Raw genomic sequence first — 13,501 nt, 5'->3', positions numbered from 1 at the left:
ACGGAGAATATCTGGGCGAAATTTTGTCTAGACGAGGTGTATAAAACGTACTTCAGTGTACGAACGTGTGCTTACAACAAACTTACCTGCTATTTATAAGGCGAGCAATAGGGCTACTCTGAACCATAGCCTCCTGCATTTTTTTTCCAGTGCCAGCCCAGTGACGCCACTTTCCCGCCGGTTGGTCACAGTTTATCGCGCTAGGTTAGGGTCACATCAATTGTCTTTCACCTCACATCATGCAGAAGCCAAGTAGCGAGCACAGAGCAGCTGCAGTGCACAGCTAAAGTTGTCCATGCTCAAACAACAGCAGGCACAAAATGATAACGAACGTCCTGCCGCAGCAGTGGACCACTGGCTCCCATGCATTGTTGGGCAACTGGGCTAGCATTGAAAGATACAGGAAGCTATGCCAGGACACTGTCAAATTTCTCCATGTTTGTTAGCATTCTGAGACAATCAAAGCCGGCACAGCTGCCCGATGAGATAGCGAATGTAACAATGTGGAGGAATTTGGCGCTGTCAAGAATAGAAACCCAAGGTGAGCTTATATGCATCAGGCTTAACAGTAAAACGCGCAGATATAGTGTCAACGGCTACCTTCTATCGCAACAATAGCTCATTTTAATTAGGACATACGGCGTGACATATTTGGCGTGATCAGCACTGATGCTGCCAAGCGCGAGGTCGTAGGTTCTATCTTCAGCTCCAGTGAATGCATTCCAGCGTGGGCGAAATGCAGAAAAATGCTCACGTAATTTGTCTTACGTGCACGTTTAAGGACCCCAGGTAGTAAGAAAGATTAATCCAGAGCCTTCCACTTGCATCAGCCCTCAAATCCCTAGAGTTGCTTTGGAATGTCACCCCCCTTGAGTCAATCAGATGCATCCTGTTGACAGGGCAGCTTACAAGCCTCCTTCTCTGTGTGATGCCATCCGGCTGCCTACTTGTGCAGGCCATAGCGTTTCCTACAAGAATTACTAGAGCGAACTCTGCAGCTAGTGGCCGAGGGCACTGAAAGTATGACAGGCAGTACAAGGATTTGCCTAAACTTCAACCTTCCAATTTCAAACGGGTTTCGTGACTTTCAAATTTTGCAACTTGATCATCTTCAGAAGCTACGCATCTTAATTAACTGCAATAATTTGTAATGGCGACGCATGTGTGCACAGACAAACAGAATCTGTAAACCAGGATTGCTTGAAAATTTAGAGACAAAGCGTAATGAGTAATACCACAGGAACGAAGCCACAAGCCTGAAGACGAGACAAATCCATGCACTTCCATTATTCTCATGGGTGTTGAACCATCGTAATGCTGGCCTCGGCTAAATTTTTTTTACAGGAAACTGCGGTGCTTGGCATCCGACGGGGATTGTGTGCACACCGTTCCATGCCATACGGGCGGGTGAGCCAGGGCCATTGTGTTCCCTAGGCCAAGGAGTCGACCACCCTATACTGACCTGCGTTGGTGAGTAGCAGGGCCTTGAGGGCTAGGAACTCCTCTCGGGACACGGAGAGGGCCTCGAGCCGCTTCACCAGGTGGGCGGTGTGCAGGAACAGCTCCTCTGCCCGGCACTCGGACGCTTGCCGCTCGTCCACCATCAGGTCCGACGCAAACATCAGTCGCACGGGGGGACTCAGGTGGCACGACCTGCAGAGGCATCGCCGATTCCTTTCATTTGGGGGCTTCCGTAGTTGCACGGGCGGACACGAGTAGGTTTGGTCTACAACTGACTCGGGTTCGACTTTCTGCAAATCGCACAAGCTCAAGCCGAGGACAAGAAATGTAGAGTACGGTAAACTCTCGAAAAGCACCGAGTAGACGATGTGCAAAGCCTGCAAGCGCACTTCCGTTGCCTGCACATAAGTTGACCTAACCAAAGTAGCAGGCCTGGGGCTAGAATTGTAATTAATGTGCCAACATGTGGGCTGCTGACACACCATTCGTGCCGCCCTTTGTCCCCAGCACCGTCCTCCAAGCTTTCAAAGCGCCTGTCTCAGCTTTACCAGTGCTACTAGCGGGAATGCAGGTCAACTGGTTAAGGCAAGTTAGATGTGTGGGAAAGCCTGCATACAGAATTTTGTGTATCGTCCATTAGTATCCAACGCCACGTAGCTTGTGCTTATGAACTTTACAGAAAATAGAAAGCGTGTGGTGCGACTTGCTAGGTTGAACTGTTAACAGCACAGAAATTAGTTGCCCAGTCATTCATGGCAAAACTGACCAGAAGCAATATTCTCGGGCAATCACTTTGGGAGATATGCTCCCTTTTGCAATATCCTGCGCAACTTGGCACTGGATGCATCGAAGCACATACAGTCAAATCTCGTTAAAACAAACCCTGATAATTTGACAAATAATGTGCGTTTTATCTGAAGTCCGTAACATTCGAGACGCCTCACTTCCGAAACATTTTGCAAAAACAACTTTATTGCAATAAGTGAGTGATGAACATCCAAAGTAAAAAACTAACAAAAGAAGCTGGAGTTTCGCCCAAAGGTGAAGCATCGATTACGATAGCAAATTAAGCAAGCTAAGCATGGCAGCACCAGCGAGCGAATTGACCTTCATGCTGTCTCTTGCTTCAATGGGAACTAAACGATGAAAGCACAGCGCATATGAAGCTACCCACACTGGGCGCACTTAGTCCACATCGCAGATCGCTTTCGAGATACGGCGCCCACACGGCCGCACCGTTAAACGCAGCCACTGGATAAGAACCTCCCCCTCGTTCTCAACACACCCCCCTGCGTCTCACACGTGAAAGACGGCGCATTTCCACCCTGCGTTCCTCCCTCCCTTTTGCGCAAGATATTGAGCCGCAATTGTCGGCTGACCCTCGCAAGTCAGTTGCCAGCCCGTGTCAACACGGGAAAAGTCTGTTTTATACGGTCGATTTTGACAAAAATTTACGCTAATTTTGTCTGCTGTAGCCGATAGTCGCTGGCAGTGCGGCTCATTAAAAGCAAACTTCATTGCATTCATAAAATAGGTAGAACAAACTAAGGCTGAAATATGGTCCATTATATCCAAAACTATGCTGTACGCGAGTCCGTTGTTCCGTATAGAGTCCAAGTGCGATAAGGTCCTATCGCGCCCCATGCACTGTGTCCATTAGGTGCGAGCGAAATTGTGCGAGGGTGAAACAAGATGGTGGCTTCACGAGTGACGTCTTCCCGCACGAGCAAAGGAAAAGAGGGGGAGGGGAGTGAGTTCGCGGTAACGCGATCAAGTGCGCGTGAAGGGGCGAAGTGGGAGTGGGGGGTAAGTTGGCGCACGTCTCCGTCTCAGCTGCGGATGCACGTGGCTGCAAGCGCGGCTGAGCGCATACGCAGCCGCGCACTCTGCTTGAGAGGTCATTTGCCGTGTGTGCAAAGATTGGGCGTGCCAACACAGTGTGGCACCATGTGAGCTAGTTTTACCGCGAGTTCAGCGTTGGAGGTTGCACAAACTCGAATTTCGGTGACTCGTTGGGGCAAGAAGCAGGCGAAGCATTCGCTCCCTGCTGCCGGCACTTTTCTGATAGTATCGTCTCAGTGCGGGCGACGCTATCAGCCGCAGGGGCAGAGTGCATGCGAAAGCATGGCTGGCTTGGCTTAATTCGTACCGCCGATAGGAAGATATCGTCAACGTGGCAGGAAACTATCTTTCGTCACCGACTCCCATATTCATCAAAATGAACTGTTTTCTCATTCAAGTTTGCTCTTTTTGATTGCCCCATAATTCGAAAAATTCTGCAGCACCTTTTCTTGTAATTGATTGGCGACTGTACTTATTTGCGCAAAAGGTCGAATTTCAGCACAACGAAATTTCAATTTAACGAAGCTAATTGCCGATTTTACCGGCTTCGTTATATCGAGGTTTAACTGTATTCGTCAAATGATATCGAGGTTTAACTGTATTCGTCTAGGAAACAACCCCTTGCGTTGCCATGAATGGGCAGCAGAGTTACCGTAGCAATTATTTTCTATGTATTCTTTTTGCAATCTCGTGCTGCCCTGTCCTTTAATACTCTTTCACGATGCAAATCATAACTCTTGAAGCAACATTAGCAAAATTGTAGAATGAGCCTACATATGTATATGTTTTGCAAAACTCAGTAAATCTGGCAGGTATGGCAATTCAGTGGTATACATGAGGACCAACAACTTGAACAGAGAACTTGTGCTTGGTTGTTATCTCTGCGAAGGTGTCTTCTGCACAATGCCAACTTCTTGGGCTTAGATGTCTTCTACAGTTACACACCTGTCTTCGAAATCCCTTTGCCTAATGTTCTGCAATCGTAATGCAAATCAGCAGAATTCAAATTCAAGCCAGCAGATAGCTCATTTCTTATGTTTCTCAACCGACAATAAATCCGGGACGAGACAGTCTCACCTGTAGGCCAATGCCAGGGAGAGGATCTCGGCCCAGGTGGTTTGTAGAAGGCGCATCTGGTCATTGAGCGTCAGGTCGGGGAAGCCTGGTTCCACCGTTGAACAGACGGAATGAGCATGCAAGACAAAAAAAGAAAGCAATGACCTAACCAACATGGCATTAGCTATGAAACCTTCCAACATGTAATGTTAACGAACATTAGTGAGCACCACAGCCCTGTTGAGTCAATAAGTACTTCATAAAGGTCAGGAAAGCATTGTGGTGTCTCACTGCGTTTCTGTAATTTCATGTGCCATTTTTCATGTCACACCTTTATCAACATCCTTTGCCCTCAACACTTGGAGGCAGCGTGATATGATAGGAAATGGATGTGTCAGGAAATCGCTGTGTCAGCATAAAATTTAAGGTGACACTAAAGGCAGGCTAAACTTGGCTAAATGGTTGACTAAAATTGATGGAACTTGATTGAATGTCCACAGTATCACTTTTACCCGGGACAAGGCTTTCGAAAGCAACACTGACGTAAAGTATAGCATAAAATTGGCGTCACCCCATAGAAATACCGCACTGCTTCCATGATACAACATATAACTTACAGAATGAACTTTCACTATTTTACTCTGGCCAATTCGATTTTTCAGTTAATTCAATGCGAACTGAAGGTGCCAGCCAGCGCCCATATGGACCAAGACATGTGTTACTCTGATACTGAAATTAGCCATCTCTGGATTACTTGAACCTGACTGGTTGGCAAACTTGTGCCGGACCCCGATGGTGACCCCAATGACTGCAGCAGCTGTATTGGCAACCCTATGGGACAGTCAATGTGTAGAACACACAATTTCTCGGTAAACTACCTGCTCTTGACATACACTAGAAGTATTTTCAAGCACAAGCGGCAGTTCACAGTGAATGATTATCGTATTGACCCATTTCTGAAGTGCAACTCTTTTTTTTTTTTTTAGAAAGAAATTGATCAAAATATTGTCTGCATGGTGCAATCGGATACAGAACCATTTACAACGTCCTACTATGAGAACCAGCGTTATTGTCACCGTCAGCGCAAGTTCTTGCATAGGGTGCAAACAACGTGCCGCTTTCAGTATTTGGTTACAGAAGCTCATTCAAAAGATAATTTATTTTACAGGCTATGCTACTGACAACGAAGTCACACCACGCGTTTCCGAAATTCCGGATAACTGCATGCACCGCAGGATGAACCAGCGAAGTGGCTATTCTTGGCGTGGGGCCACCATCTTGCGAGGCTTCTAGAGCGGCAACCTAACATTCCCTACTGACGAAGCGTCCGGCTGCAGTGTCTCATGCAAGTGCGAGCCTCTTCTAACAGAGGGCGCCGGCGGCCTCCCTCACCGGGTATCTGCTTGGCCCAGCTGATGGTGGCCACGAGCTCCCGGTCCACGAGTTCGCTCAGCACGCTGACCATCTTGTAGTGGCTGTCCAGCGAGGGCGACGACGACCCATTGGTCATCGCCAGCAGCGGCTCCGGTTCACAGTGCACCAGCGCCGAGATTATCACATTGTCTGCACACGCACACCGGACACAGAGAGAGGTTGCTGAAAACAGTCCTTCATGCCTCAAGGAAACATTAAAATTGCCAAGCAGTTTGTGATCATGGCCTGTGAGAAACCGTACAGCACCAATTTGTTACATTGTGTAAGCGCGACTGCACGAGGACGTAGAAAGAAACAGACATACAGAGAAAGCACTGTCTCTGTGTATCTGTTACTTTCTTTGTCTTCGTTAAGTTGCGCTTACACATTATACCTTGGATTCAAACCAACTAGCCTGCAAATGTGTTTTAATTAAGTTATTCACGTACACTAATGGTATAGGATGAACAATGAAATACCAGACTATGTGCCTGGTATACCGCATTTTTTTTTTCGAATACCATCGACTCTAAACATTTGACATAGGCTGTACACTGCGGTGTACAGCTGGCACCAACAAAACAGAGAATACCTCTCCCTAGCACTACCAGAAGTACCAGCGATAAAACAAAAAATTCACCGACGGGTACGAGACTGCCTAACACGAAATATGAGTGCAGCTCTATACGTGTTTTCATTGCACTATATATGGAGACATCGCACCGATCACCACTCTGCCTAGCAGAGCCGCGATGCACGGCGCTATACATGGACCAGCTACACAGTTGCCGCTTCCTGGCGACTGCAGCTTTGCAACCATAATCTGTACTGAGAAACGCTTGTGGCGAATGCAATGCGCTATGGCGAGCTTTCTGGTTCTTCTTTTTTTTTCCCCGGCAGCATCTGCGGCAGCCACTGCTGCCGCAGATGCGTGAATGTGAGTACCATCTGGTGGTGCCTTAAGGTGGCTTCTCCCACTTTCCTCGTCGCGCTCTCTTTGCTATCGCAGTTTTTCATCCCCTGCCGCACTCCACATTCCCTTTTTCATCCTTCACTGTGTTCGTTCGCTTGTTTACGCCGAGGTAGCATGAGAGACGCTGAGGCACGCCAACGCTCCATGCAGGAATGGTCACCTAAGAGCTGCGCTCTAAAAAAGGTATTTTCTTGGTACCACTAAAGGCAGCAAAAGAGAGAAAGCATTTACTCTCTCCATACCCTGTAGTTAAGAAGGAAGCAAATCCTTTTCACCATGTGTTTGCAGGCCAGTAATTTCACCATGCTGGAATAGTAAATCACTTTTTTTTTTACTTGAAGTATGCTTAAAAAATCATGATGCAATGTTTTCTCATAGTCATCCCGCCTTCCGTGCCCCTGAGACACCCAGGCAAATGGCAAAGAAAGGAAAAGTTTAATGCAGGTTTCGTAACGAGACAAAAGATGGAGCAGCATTGCGTCTTACTCTAGACAGCTGCTCATATGTGCCTGCCAGAGACATTTGTACGTGGGAAGGTTGCTGACGATTCATTCCAAGTTTTTTTACTTCTCATCAGATTAGAAAAATGCAAGCAAAATTACATGGGGCTCTTTGCAGTAGCAGTAGCCAGGAAAGGCTCTCCACAAGTGTAGCGGCTCAGTCATCATCGGAGGCTTGCCACTTCCGACAAGAAAATGGTGAGGGTAAAGCCCTTGGGTTTCAACTGACCTTCAAGGGAGACCTTCTTGGGGGTGAGCGCCTGGACATGGTAGGGGCCATCCGTGCTTCGCCGGTACTTCTGGCGGCCACCACGAACCCTGTCTAACCGGACCCCTGCAAGAAGTTTGAAAGAAGAAATAAGCTTTCCAGTTTTCACCCATAAAACAAAAGTACTGACACGGCAGCAGCTGAAATGCTTTGCGCAGGAAGTCTTGCACTGCATCCTGCAGTAGAAGTTGGAGCAAACATTCTCAGATGCAAAACAAGCAAGCAGCCTTCGAGAAGAAAAAGAAGAAATCTTTATTCAGTGATAGACCACGCCGTCTTTGTGGAGGCGGCCCCCGCCCTGGTGCTGGACGACTGAAGAGAGGTGGCACTTTTTTTTTTCCCTCTTCTTTCCTATCCTGCCTTTCGCTTCTTATCGCAGGCGTCGTTTAAAATCTTTCACTTTGATGCTGGTGTAAGGACAAGTAGCAGAGCGTGGCTGCAGCGAATACTAAAGAAACAGTCAGTCACAGTAGCCAGCAGCGTAAGCATTTTCTCCCAGACGCTGTATTCTCTCCGCTAGCCAAGCGCTTGGTGGTTGAGAGGTAAAAGTTGGCACATTGTAGGACCGGAGCACAAATCCTAGTGTGGCATTGTGGATTCTTTCTTTTTTCATTATTTCATTATAAACACCTCTCACGAAGTGCTCTAGGATTTCTATGGTGGACATTAAAATTATTAGGCGATAGAGCCAATGACAGCTACTGCTGTAGAAGAGAGGCAGACAATGCGACAGTGGCAGCCCCATGTACCTCTCTTTCCTAGACCACCAAATTGTACACAGATGCAACGACTACCAGCACTCAAACATTTTTGATGTTTTGAGTGTGTGCGATTTCTTTCTTAACACTGTTTGCATGAAGGTGGAAAATGAAATGTGTCAGGTACAGTCGAACCTCGCTATACCGAAGTCACATCCGACACTAAAATACCTTCACTGTATCGATAATCGTTATAAGCATATATTCATTGCATGCCAATTTTGGCGATAAATGTTTTAGATTTGCTCTGCTATATCCGATAATTCGTTCCATCCATGTTTTGTCACATTTAACTTCTATGGTAGGTATCTGGGGCATCTCCTTGCAAATCTTCTACAAATAAACAGTTTTTCAATTACCTTTGTATGAACAGATGTAACGACAATCATACACTGACACTGTCACACCTTCTCAATCCCCCTTCTTTTCTCTCATATTTTTACAATCGAACTGCCATTGAAACTGCTCCCATGGCTACAGTAAATGGGGCCTGCCGTGCTCCGCCAATCACCGAATCGAACATTTGAACTGGGACGAATTCGTGACAATGTGACATGTGACCATTGCGCCACTTAATCTCAAAAAGGATACATAGTATCAGCACAGTGGTCTCATTCTCTGCCACTGATGGTTCCACATGCTGATCTGGGATGGGGTTCTTCCATTTTTACTTCTGACCAACGGGTTTAAATGGATGTAAAGGATTGTGCAAAGAGTGGTGGAGATTTCTGGAAGTTGAAGGTAAGCATGGGCAGTCTTTTGAAAGAAACTGTATGCTCCCTACAGTGAAAACAAGGAACAGTATTTGGCCCACACGTTTGTGACAGTATCAGGCAGGTCTACTTAACATGATGATGAAGATGATGAGGATGATGATGACTGGAGTTTATTGGCGCAAGCGCCAGAAGTGGCCAAACAGCGCCAAGGCTATGATAACAAACTGCCATTGCTAAACGAATAATGATCATCGAGAAGTGGATGAGACACGGCTGTACAGAGGCCTAAAAAATATTCTTTGGAGAGCGCGTAAACATATTATTAATACTTAACATGTTCAAAAACGTGTTGTAAGACGCACTTTAGTCTTTATGTAGGTGCCCCATACCTGCACATGGCATTCATGAAAAGAGGCACACTTTAACATAATAACAATTCCTGGTTAACAGCGGAATTACTTCCAAATGTTTAAAATTGAGAAATGTGCCTGCGTGGAACCTCTCACTCAACTTAAAACAACAGAAAGTCCGAACAAGTCGGTAAGAAGTCATGATTTGAAACATGTGTGCGTCCATGTCTACTGTGCGTAGCCTTTTCAAACCATGAGCCCTTTTCAAATCTTGCCAGTTGTCTTCCCTGGGCAAACAAGCATTGCCTTGCTTTACTGCACAGGTTTCCACAAATCTTGCATAATTCCACAGCCTAGCCACATGAAGAAGAAAGAAGGAAAGAAGTTTGAAGGTTCAAAGCAGCAACTCCAACACCAGTCACACCTCTATGCACGCACAAAGGCAACCAGCCGTCTTTGGCGCGCTGCGATGGCATCGGGAACTAAAAGCGGCTCAACTGCTGCTCGAGAGACGGCAAGGCCAGAAGCGTGACAAGTGGTCGTGCAAAACTCAAGGCCCCGGGCAACATTGAAAGAACGAGAGGAGGAGAAGGAAAACAAGGAATTAAAAAGCAAGCTCACAAGATGACAACAAGATGCATCGCAGCAGCTGAGCCCCTCCAAACTGCTGCCGGCAAAAGCGGTTAGAGCGCAGCATAGACTCAAATGACAAAAATGCACAGGTCGCTGTTCTGTTTGCGGAACCAACAACCAACCGAAAACAGGTCCCTGGCACCCAGCCAACCCCAACCCTTCGAGGCCTCGGAAACAAGAAGGAGCTTGGCTTTCGTCATGACCCCTTTCCCTTCCGAGCTGCCGCGGGGTGCACTGCTGAATTGAGAAGAGAGAGCTTCTGAAGACGCATCGGCCCGGTTCCAAATGGCGGCAGCTGCTGTCGCAGAGCTAAGCTTGTGGCAGCAGATATATTCGTACGAACTCCCCAAGGCCCCCCCTACTGCCGCTGCTTTTCAAGGTAGAAGTCTTCTCGGGCACGCCACGCTGCAGCCGAGTTGGTTGGTCCGAGATTGTGGCATGTGGTCTTGGCAAAGCTGCGAGGGGACACACCCTACGATCACGAAAGCCTTTTGGTCCCCAAGAATTCCAGGTTGCCCGTCGGTCTTTTTAAGTGTGCACAAGGTGGCTCCGTGTCACTGTAGGGTTCACGCATGGTTGACATATCATAGCAGCATGTTCTGTGCTATGCCAGCGGCGCAAAGAATCAGGCTGGTTGGTTATTTGTGGCTTCAAGCCCTGCAGCACACAAGAGCACGAAGAGAAAGACGCCACAAAGACCATTTGTGTCCATTTTGCCATTGTCAGTCCTCGAGCAGTTGTGCACTGTAGTGCAGCAGAACATAGTTCGTACATTTTGGAAAAAAAAAAACTAGAGAAAAAAACCTGCTAACTGGGGAAACATACGATCCGAAGTAACTAAAAAATGTGACAGACTCAACTGTACTTGACATCTATGTAATGGGAAGCGTTGCGCCAATCATTGCAGCACGAGGATCGAGATGCCGACGCAAGTCGAGCTGGTGGAAAACAAGCGTAACTCTATTGGGTCAATTTTTGTGTTCTCGATCATAAACATTGGTACCGCGAAATGATACGTAACGGGATCGTATCAATAAGGTTTTACTGTATTTAGGTTCTCCCCTATTGCAACTCAAACATAACATTGTGTGAGCATTGTTATTAGAGCAAGATCAAGCCTTAAGCAACCTCATTGGCTTGTTTTCCAGAAGTATCAAGAGCTAAGCACATGACAGCAACGTGCAAGGAAAATGGACCTCAGAACTTTGGGAAAAAGGTGTGTTGTAAGTGTACCGGAGATTATCGTTTTAGTCATACCCTTGACCACATGGTTGCGATGTATGTGTCCTACGGTCACTTCAATCGGAACCAGGTTCTCCCTTTCATGACCTACGCCAATAACTCTACACAGCAACCTACCAACGCCCCCTCTCCTTTCTTTCTTCTTTATGGATAAGGACCTCCCCGTTCCACGGACACCATCCTCCCTTATGGGCCCAACTTTCTGAAGTGACACCTATTTTGGAAGCGGCTATTCATGCTGAAGAACATCGTCAATTCGCTCGCTCGTTTACCACGCAAGATCAGTGGTGCCAAAAATCCAGTAACAATGCACCCGCTTCTAGTGCTCCGCTGGTTCCCTGAAATACTGGTTCGGCTCTGGGTCTTGTCCTGTTGCGTCCACGGCCATGAGATGGGCCAAACCACAACATATTGTCACCTGAAGACAAAGATGTAATTTTGCATCTCAAATATGCATAAAGCATGTGGTGGTATCACAGTTCCCAAACTCAGTAGAGCGAACAAATAAATTAGGACATCCAACCGACTTCAGAATACTATCTATTTACAAGTCATATGCTACTGCAAATACGCAACTATGTTTTCTACTTCTCACATTAGAAATATGGAATCGTATTACTATTCACAGCAGCTGTGCCTGAACACATGCATGTTGCTTCCGTAACTTATACGTTCGCAGCCAGAAAACAAAGTGTCTGCGAGCCCAGATGCTCTGAACAGAGTTGAACACTGCTCAAGGTCCCCTCGCGCCTTTCACACAATGTACAATAGATCGTCAGGTTGACCCCCTGCTGCCAGTAACAATGGCGACTGCGGTGCTGAAATCGCATTTCGAAGCACGCATCTGCTTGGCTGCACGACAGCTAAGCTTGCCTCGAGTTACTGAAGCCCTGCGAGAGCCAGCTGGCTCAGAGCTACGAGGCCCACCTGGTGTAATTGCTCTAGCAAGTTTTCGGGAGTCCTTGCAGGTTACGTCGAGAAGATTCCAAGAAAAATTCGGGGGGATCTGCACCACTTTCAACAGCTGCTCTTCATTGATAGCGAAGAGCTGCCAGTAGCCTGAACTGGTGCAATGTGGTGATGGGCGAGGTTGGTTGGTTAGTTCAGCGTAAAACAATGCAACCCACAACAGAAAACAGGCGAAGAATCGCACAACAGAAGGGGACAACAAAGTAATTGTTTTGTTAAAAAAAAAACATGCAATTCTACAAACCATGTGAACTAATTGTACTGGCAACAGCTGTGAGACTGTATGCTTGCTTCTCAATGAAGACGTTTTTCACCACTTATCGTAGGCTGTGCGTGCCTCACTGCCTAGGTGCTCAGATCACTTTTGAATCCATGGGAAGAGATAGCGAAGACATGTTTAGCCCAAAACCAAGGCATTTTGTCCAAACACTGCAAGGATAGCAAGGTGGGCCAGTAAAATTCCTCACATAAGCCGCAGGCTTCATATCCTCACGGAACCCTCACACTGGCTCCACAGCTCCAGCCACACGTCCACCATCATCTCCAACTCACTGCAACACTACCCTTGCATTCCACAAGGTGCATGAACACAGAAGACGTTCCATCCCGTGATGTTCATCTCTGAACCACTGAAACTAAGTATGAGCATGATGCAAGAGACACCCACCTTCCTTGAGCATGCCCATCTTGAGGCACTTCTGAAACCGGCAGGCCTGGCACGCCTTGCGTCGCCGCTTGTTGATCTCGCAGTCACTCGATGCGGGACACGTGTACTCGATGTTGCCTGCAGTAAAGAGTCAACAGAGAGAGAGAGGGAAACCACATTACTGGCGATGTTATTGCTAGTTGATGTGTAACGACACATCAAGGCACCGTTCCCCTGGCCTTGCTGCGTTAAAGGAACTCTTAATGGCAGCACTAAGCCAAACTAGACTGTTTGAGTTTTCTTTTGAAACACTATCTTCATTAGTTGGGTGCAAAAAAAGAAAGGTTCGTTATTTCGGGGGACAGTGAAGACCAAACCTTCTTTTATTAAATTTCACACCAGACAATCAGCACCGGCACGTCAGCATGGCGTCGCGAATTTAAAATCACGCCTTCACATTTCGGCAGTTTTGGAGGAAGAACAGTGCTTGAAATTTCCCAAGTCCATCCCTTCGCCCATGCCAGGCAAGCGTTGAAAGCTTAAAAGCTCACAACAGCCGCTGACTGCAAAATATTTGGCCCCCACAACGCTCAACCAGCATGACTGTAAAACAGAGGGAGAGGTTGGTGATGCAGTAACTGCACGAGGAAAGCAGTGCTCGAACAGACTCTGTT

The 13,501-nt window shown here is 47.1% G+C and overlaps 1 protein-coding gene across 3 annotated transcripts in view; it reads right to left on the bottom strand.

Moving 5' to 3' along the window:
• Positions 1–13,501, bottom strand: part of LOC139051027 (steroid hormone receptor ERR1-like) — a 141,640-nt gene that overhangs the window by 16,470 nt on the left and 111,669 nt on the right. For all 3 annotated transcript variants that reach the window (XM_070528035.1, XM_070528037.1, XM_070528036.1), the window contains exons 4-8: positions 12,849–12,965; positions 7,475–7,579; positions 5,752–5,922; positions 4,381–4,465; positions 1,463–1,653 (exon numbers count right to left, since the gene is read on the bottom strand). In XM_070528035.1, coding sequence (XP_070384136.1) covers positions 1,463–1,653; positions 4,381–4,465; positions 5,752–5,922; positions 7,475–7,579; positions 12,849–12,965 — 669 coding nt within the window. The remainder of the gene's footprint in view (positions 1–1,462; positions 1,654–4,380; positions 4,466–5,751; positions 5,923–7,474; positions 7,580–12,848; positions 12,966–13,501) is intronic.

Source organism: Dermacentor albipictus, chromosome 10 (genome assembly GCF_038994185.2).
Source record: "Dermacentor albipictus isolate Rhodes 1998 colony chromosome 10, USDA_Dalb.pri_finalv2, whole genome shotgun sequence".
NCBI classification, from domain to species: Eukaryota; Metazoa; Arthropoda; class Arachnida; order Ixodida; family Ixodidae; genus Dermacentor; species Dermacentor albipictus.
Note: the sequence above shows the minus strand (reverse complement) of the source record. Positions and strands in the feature narration are given on the sequence as shown.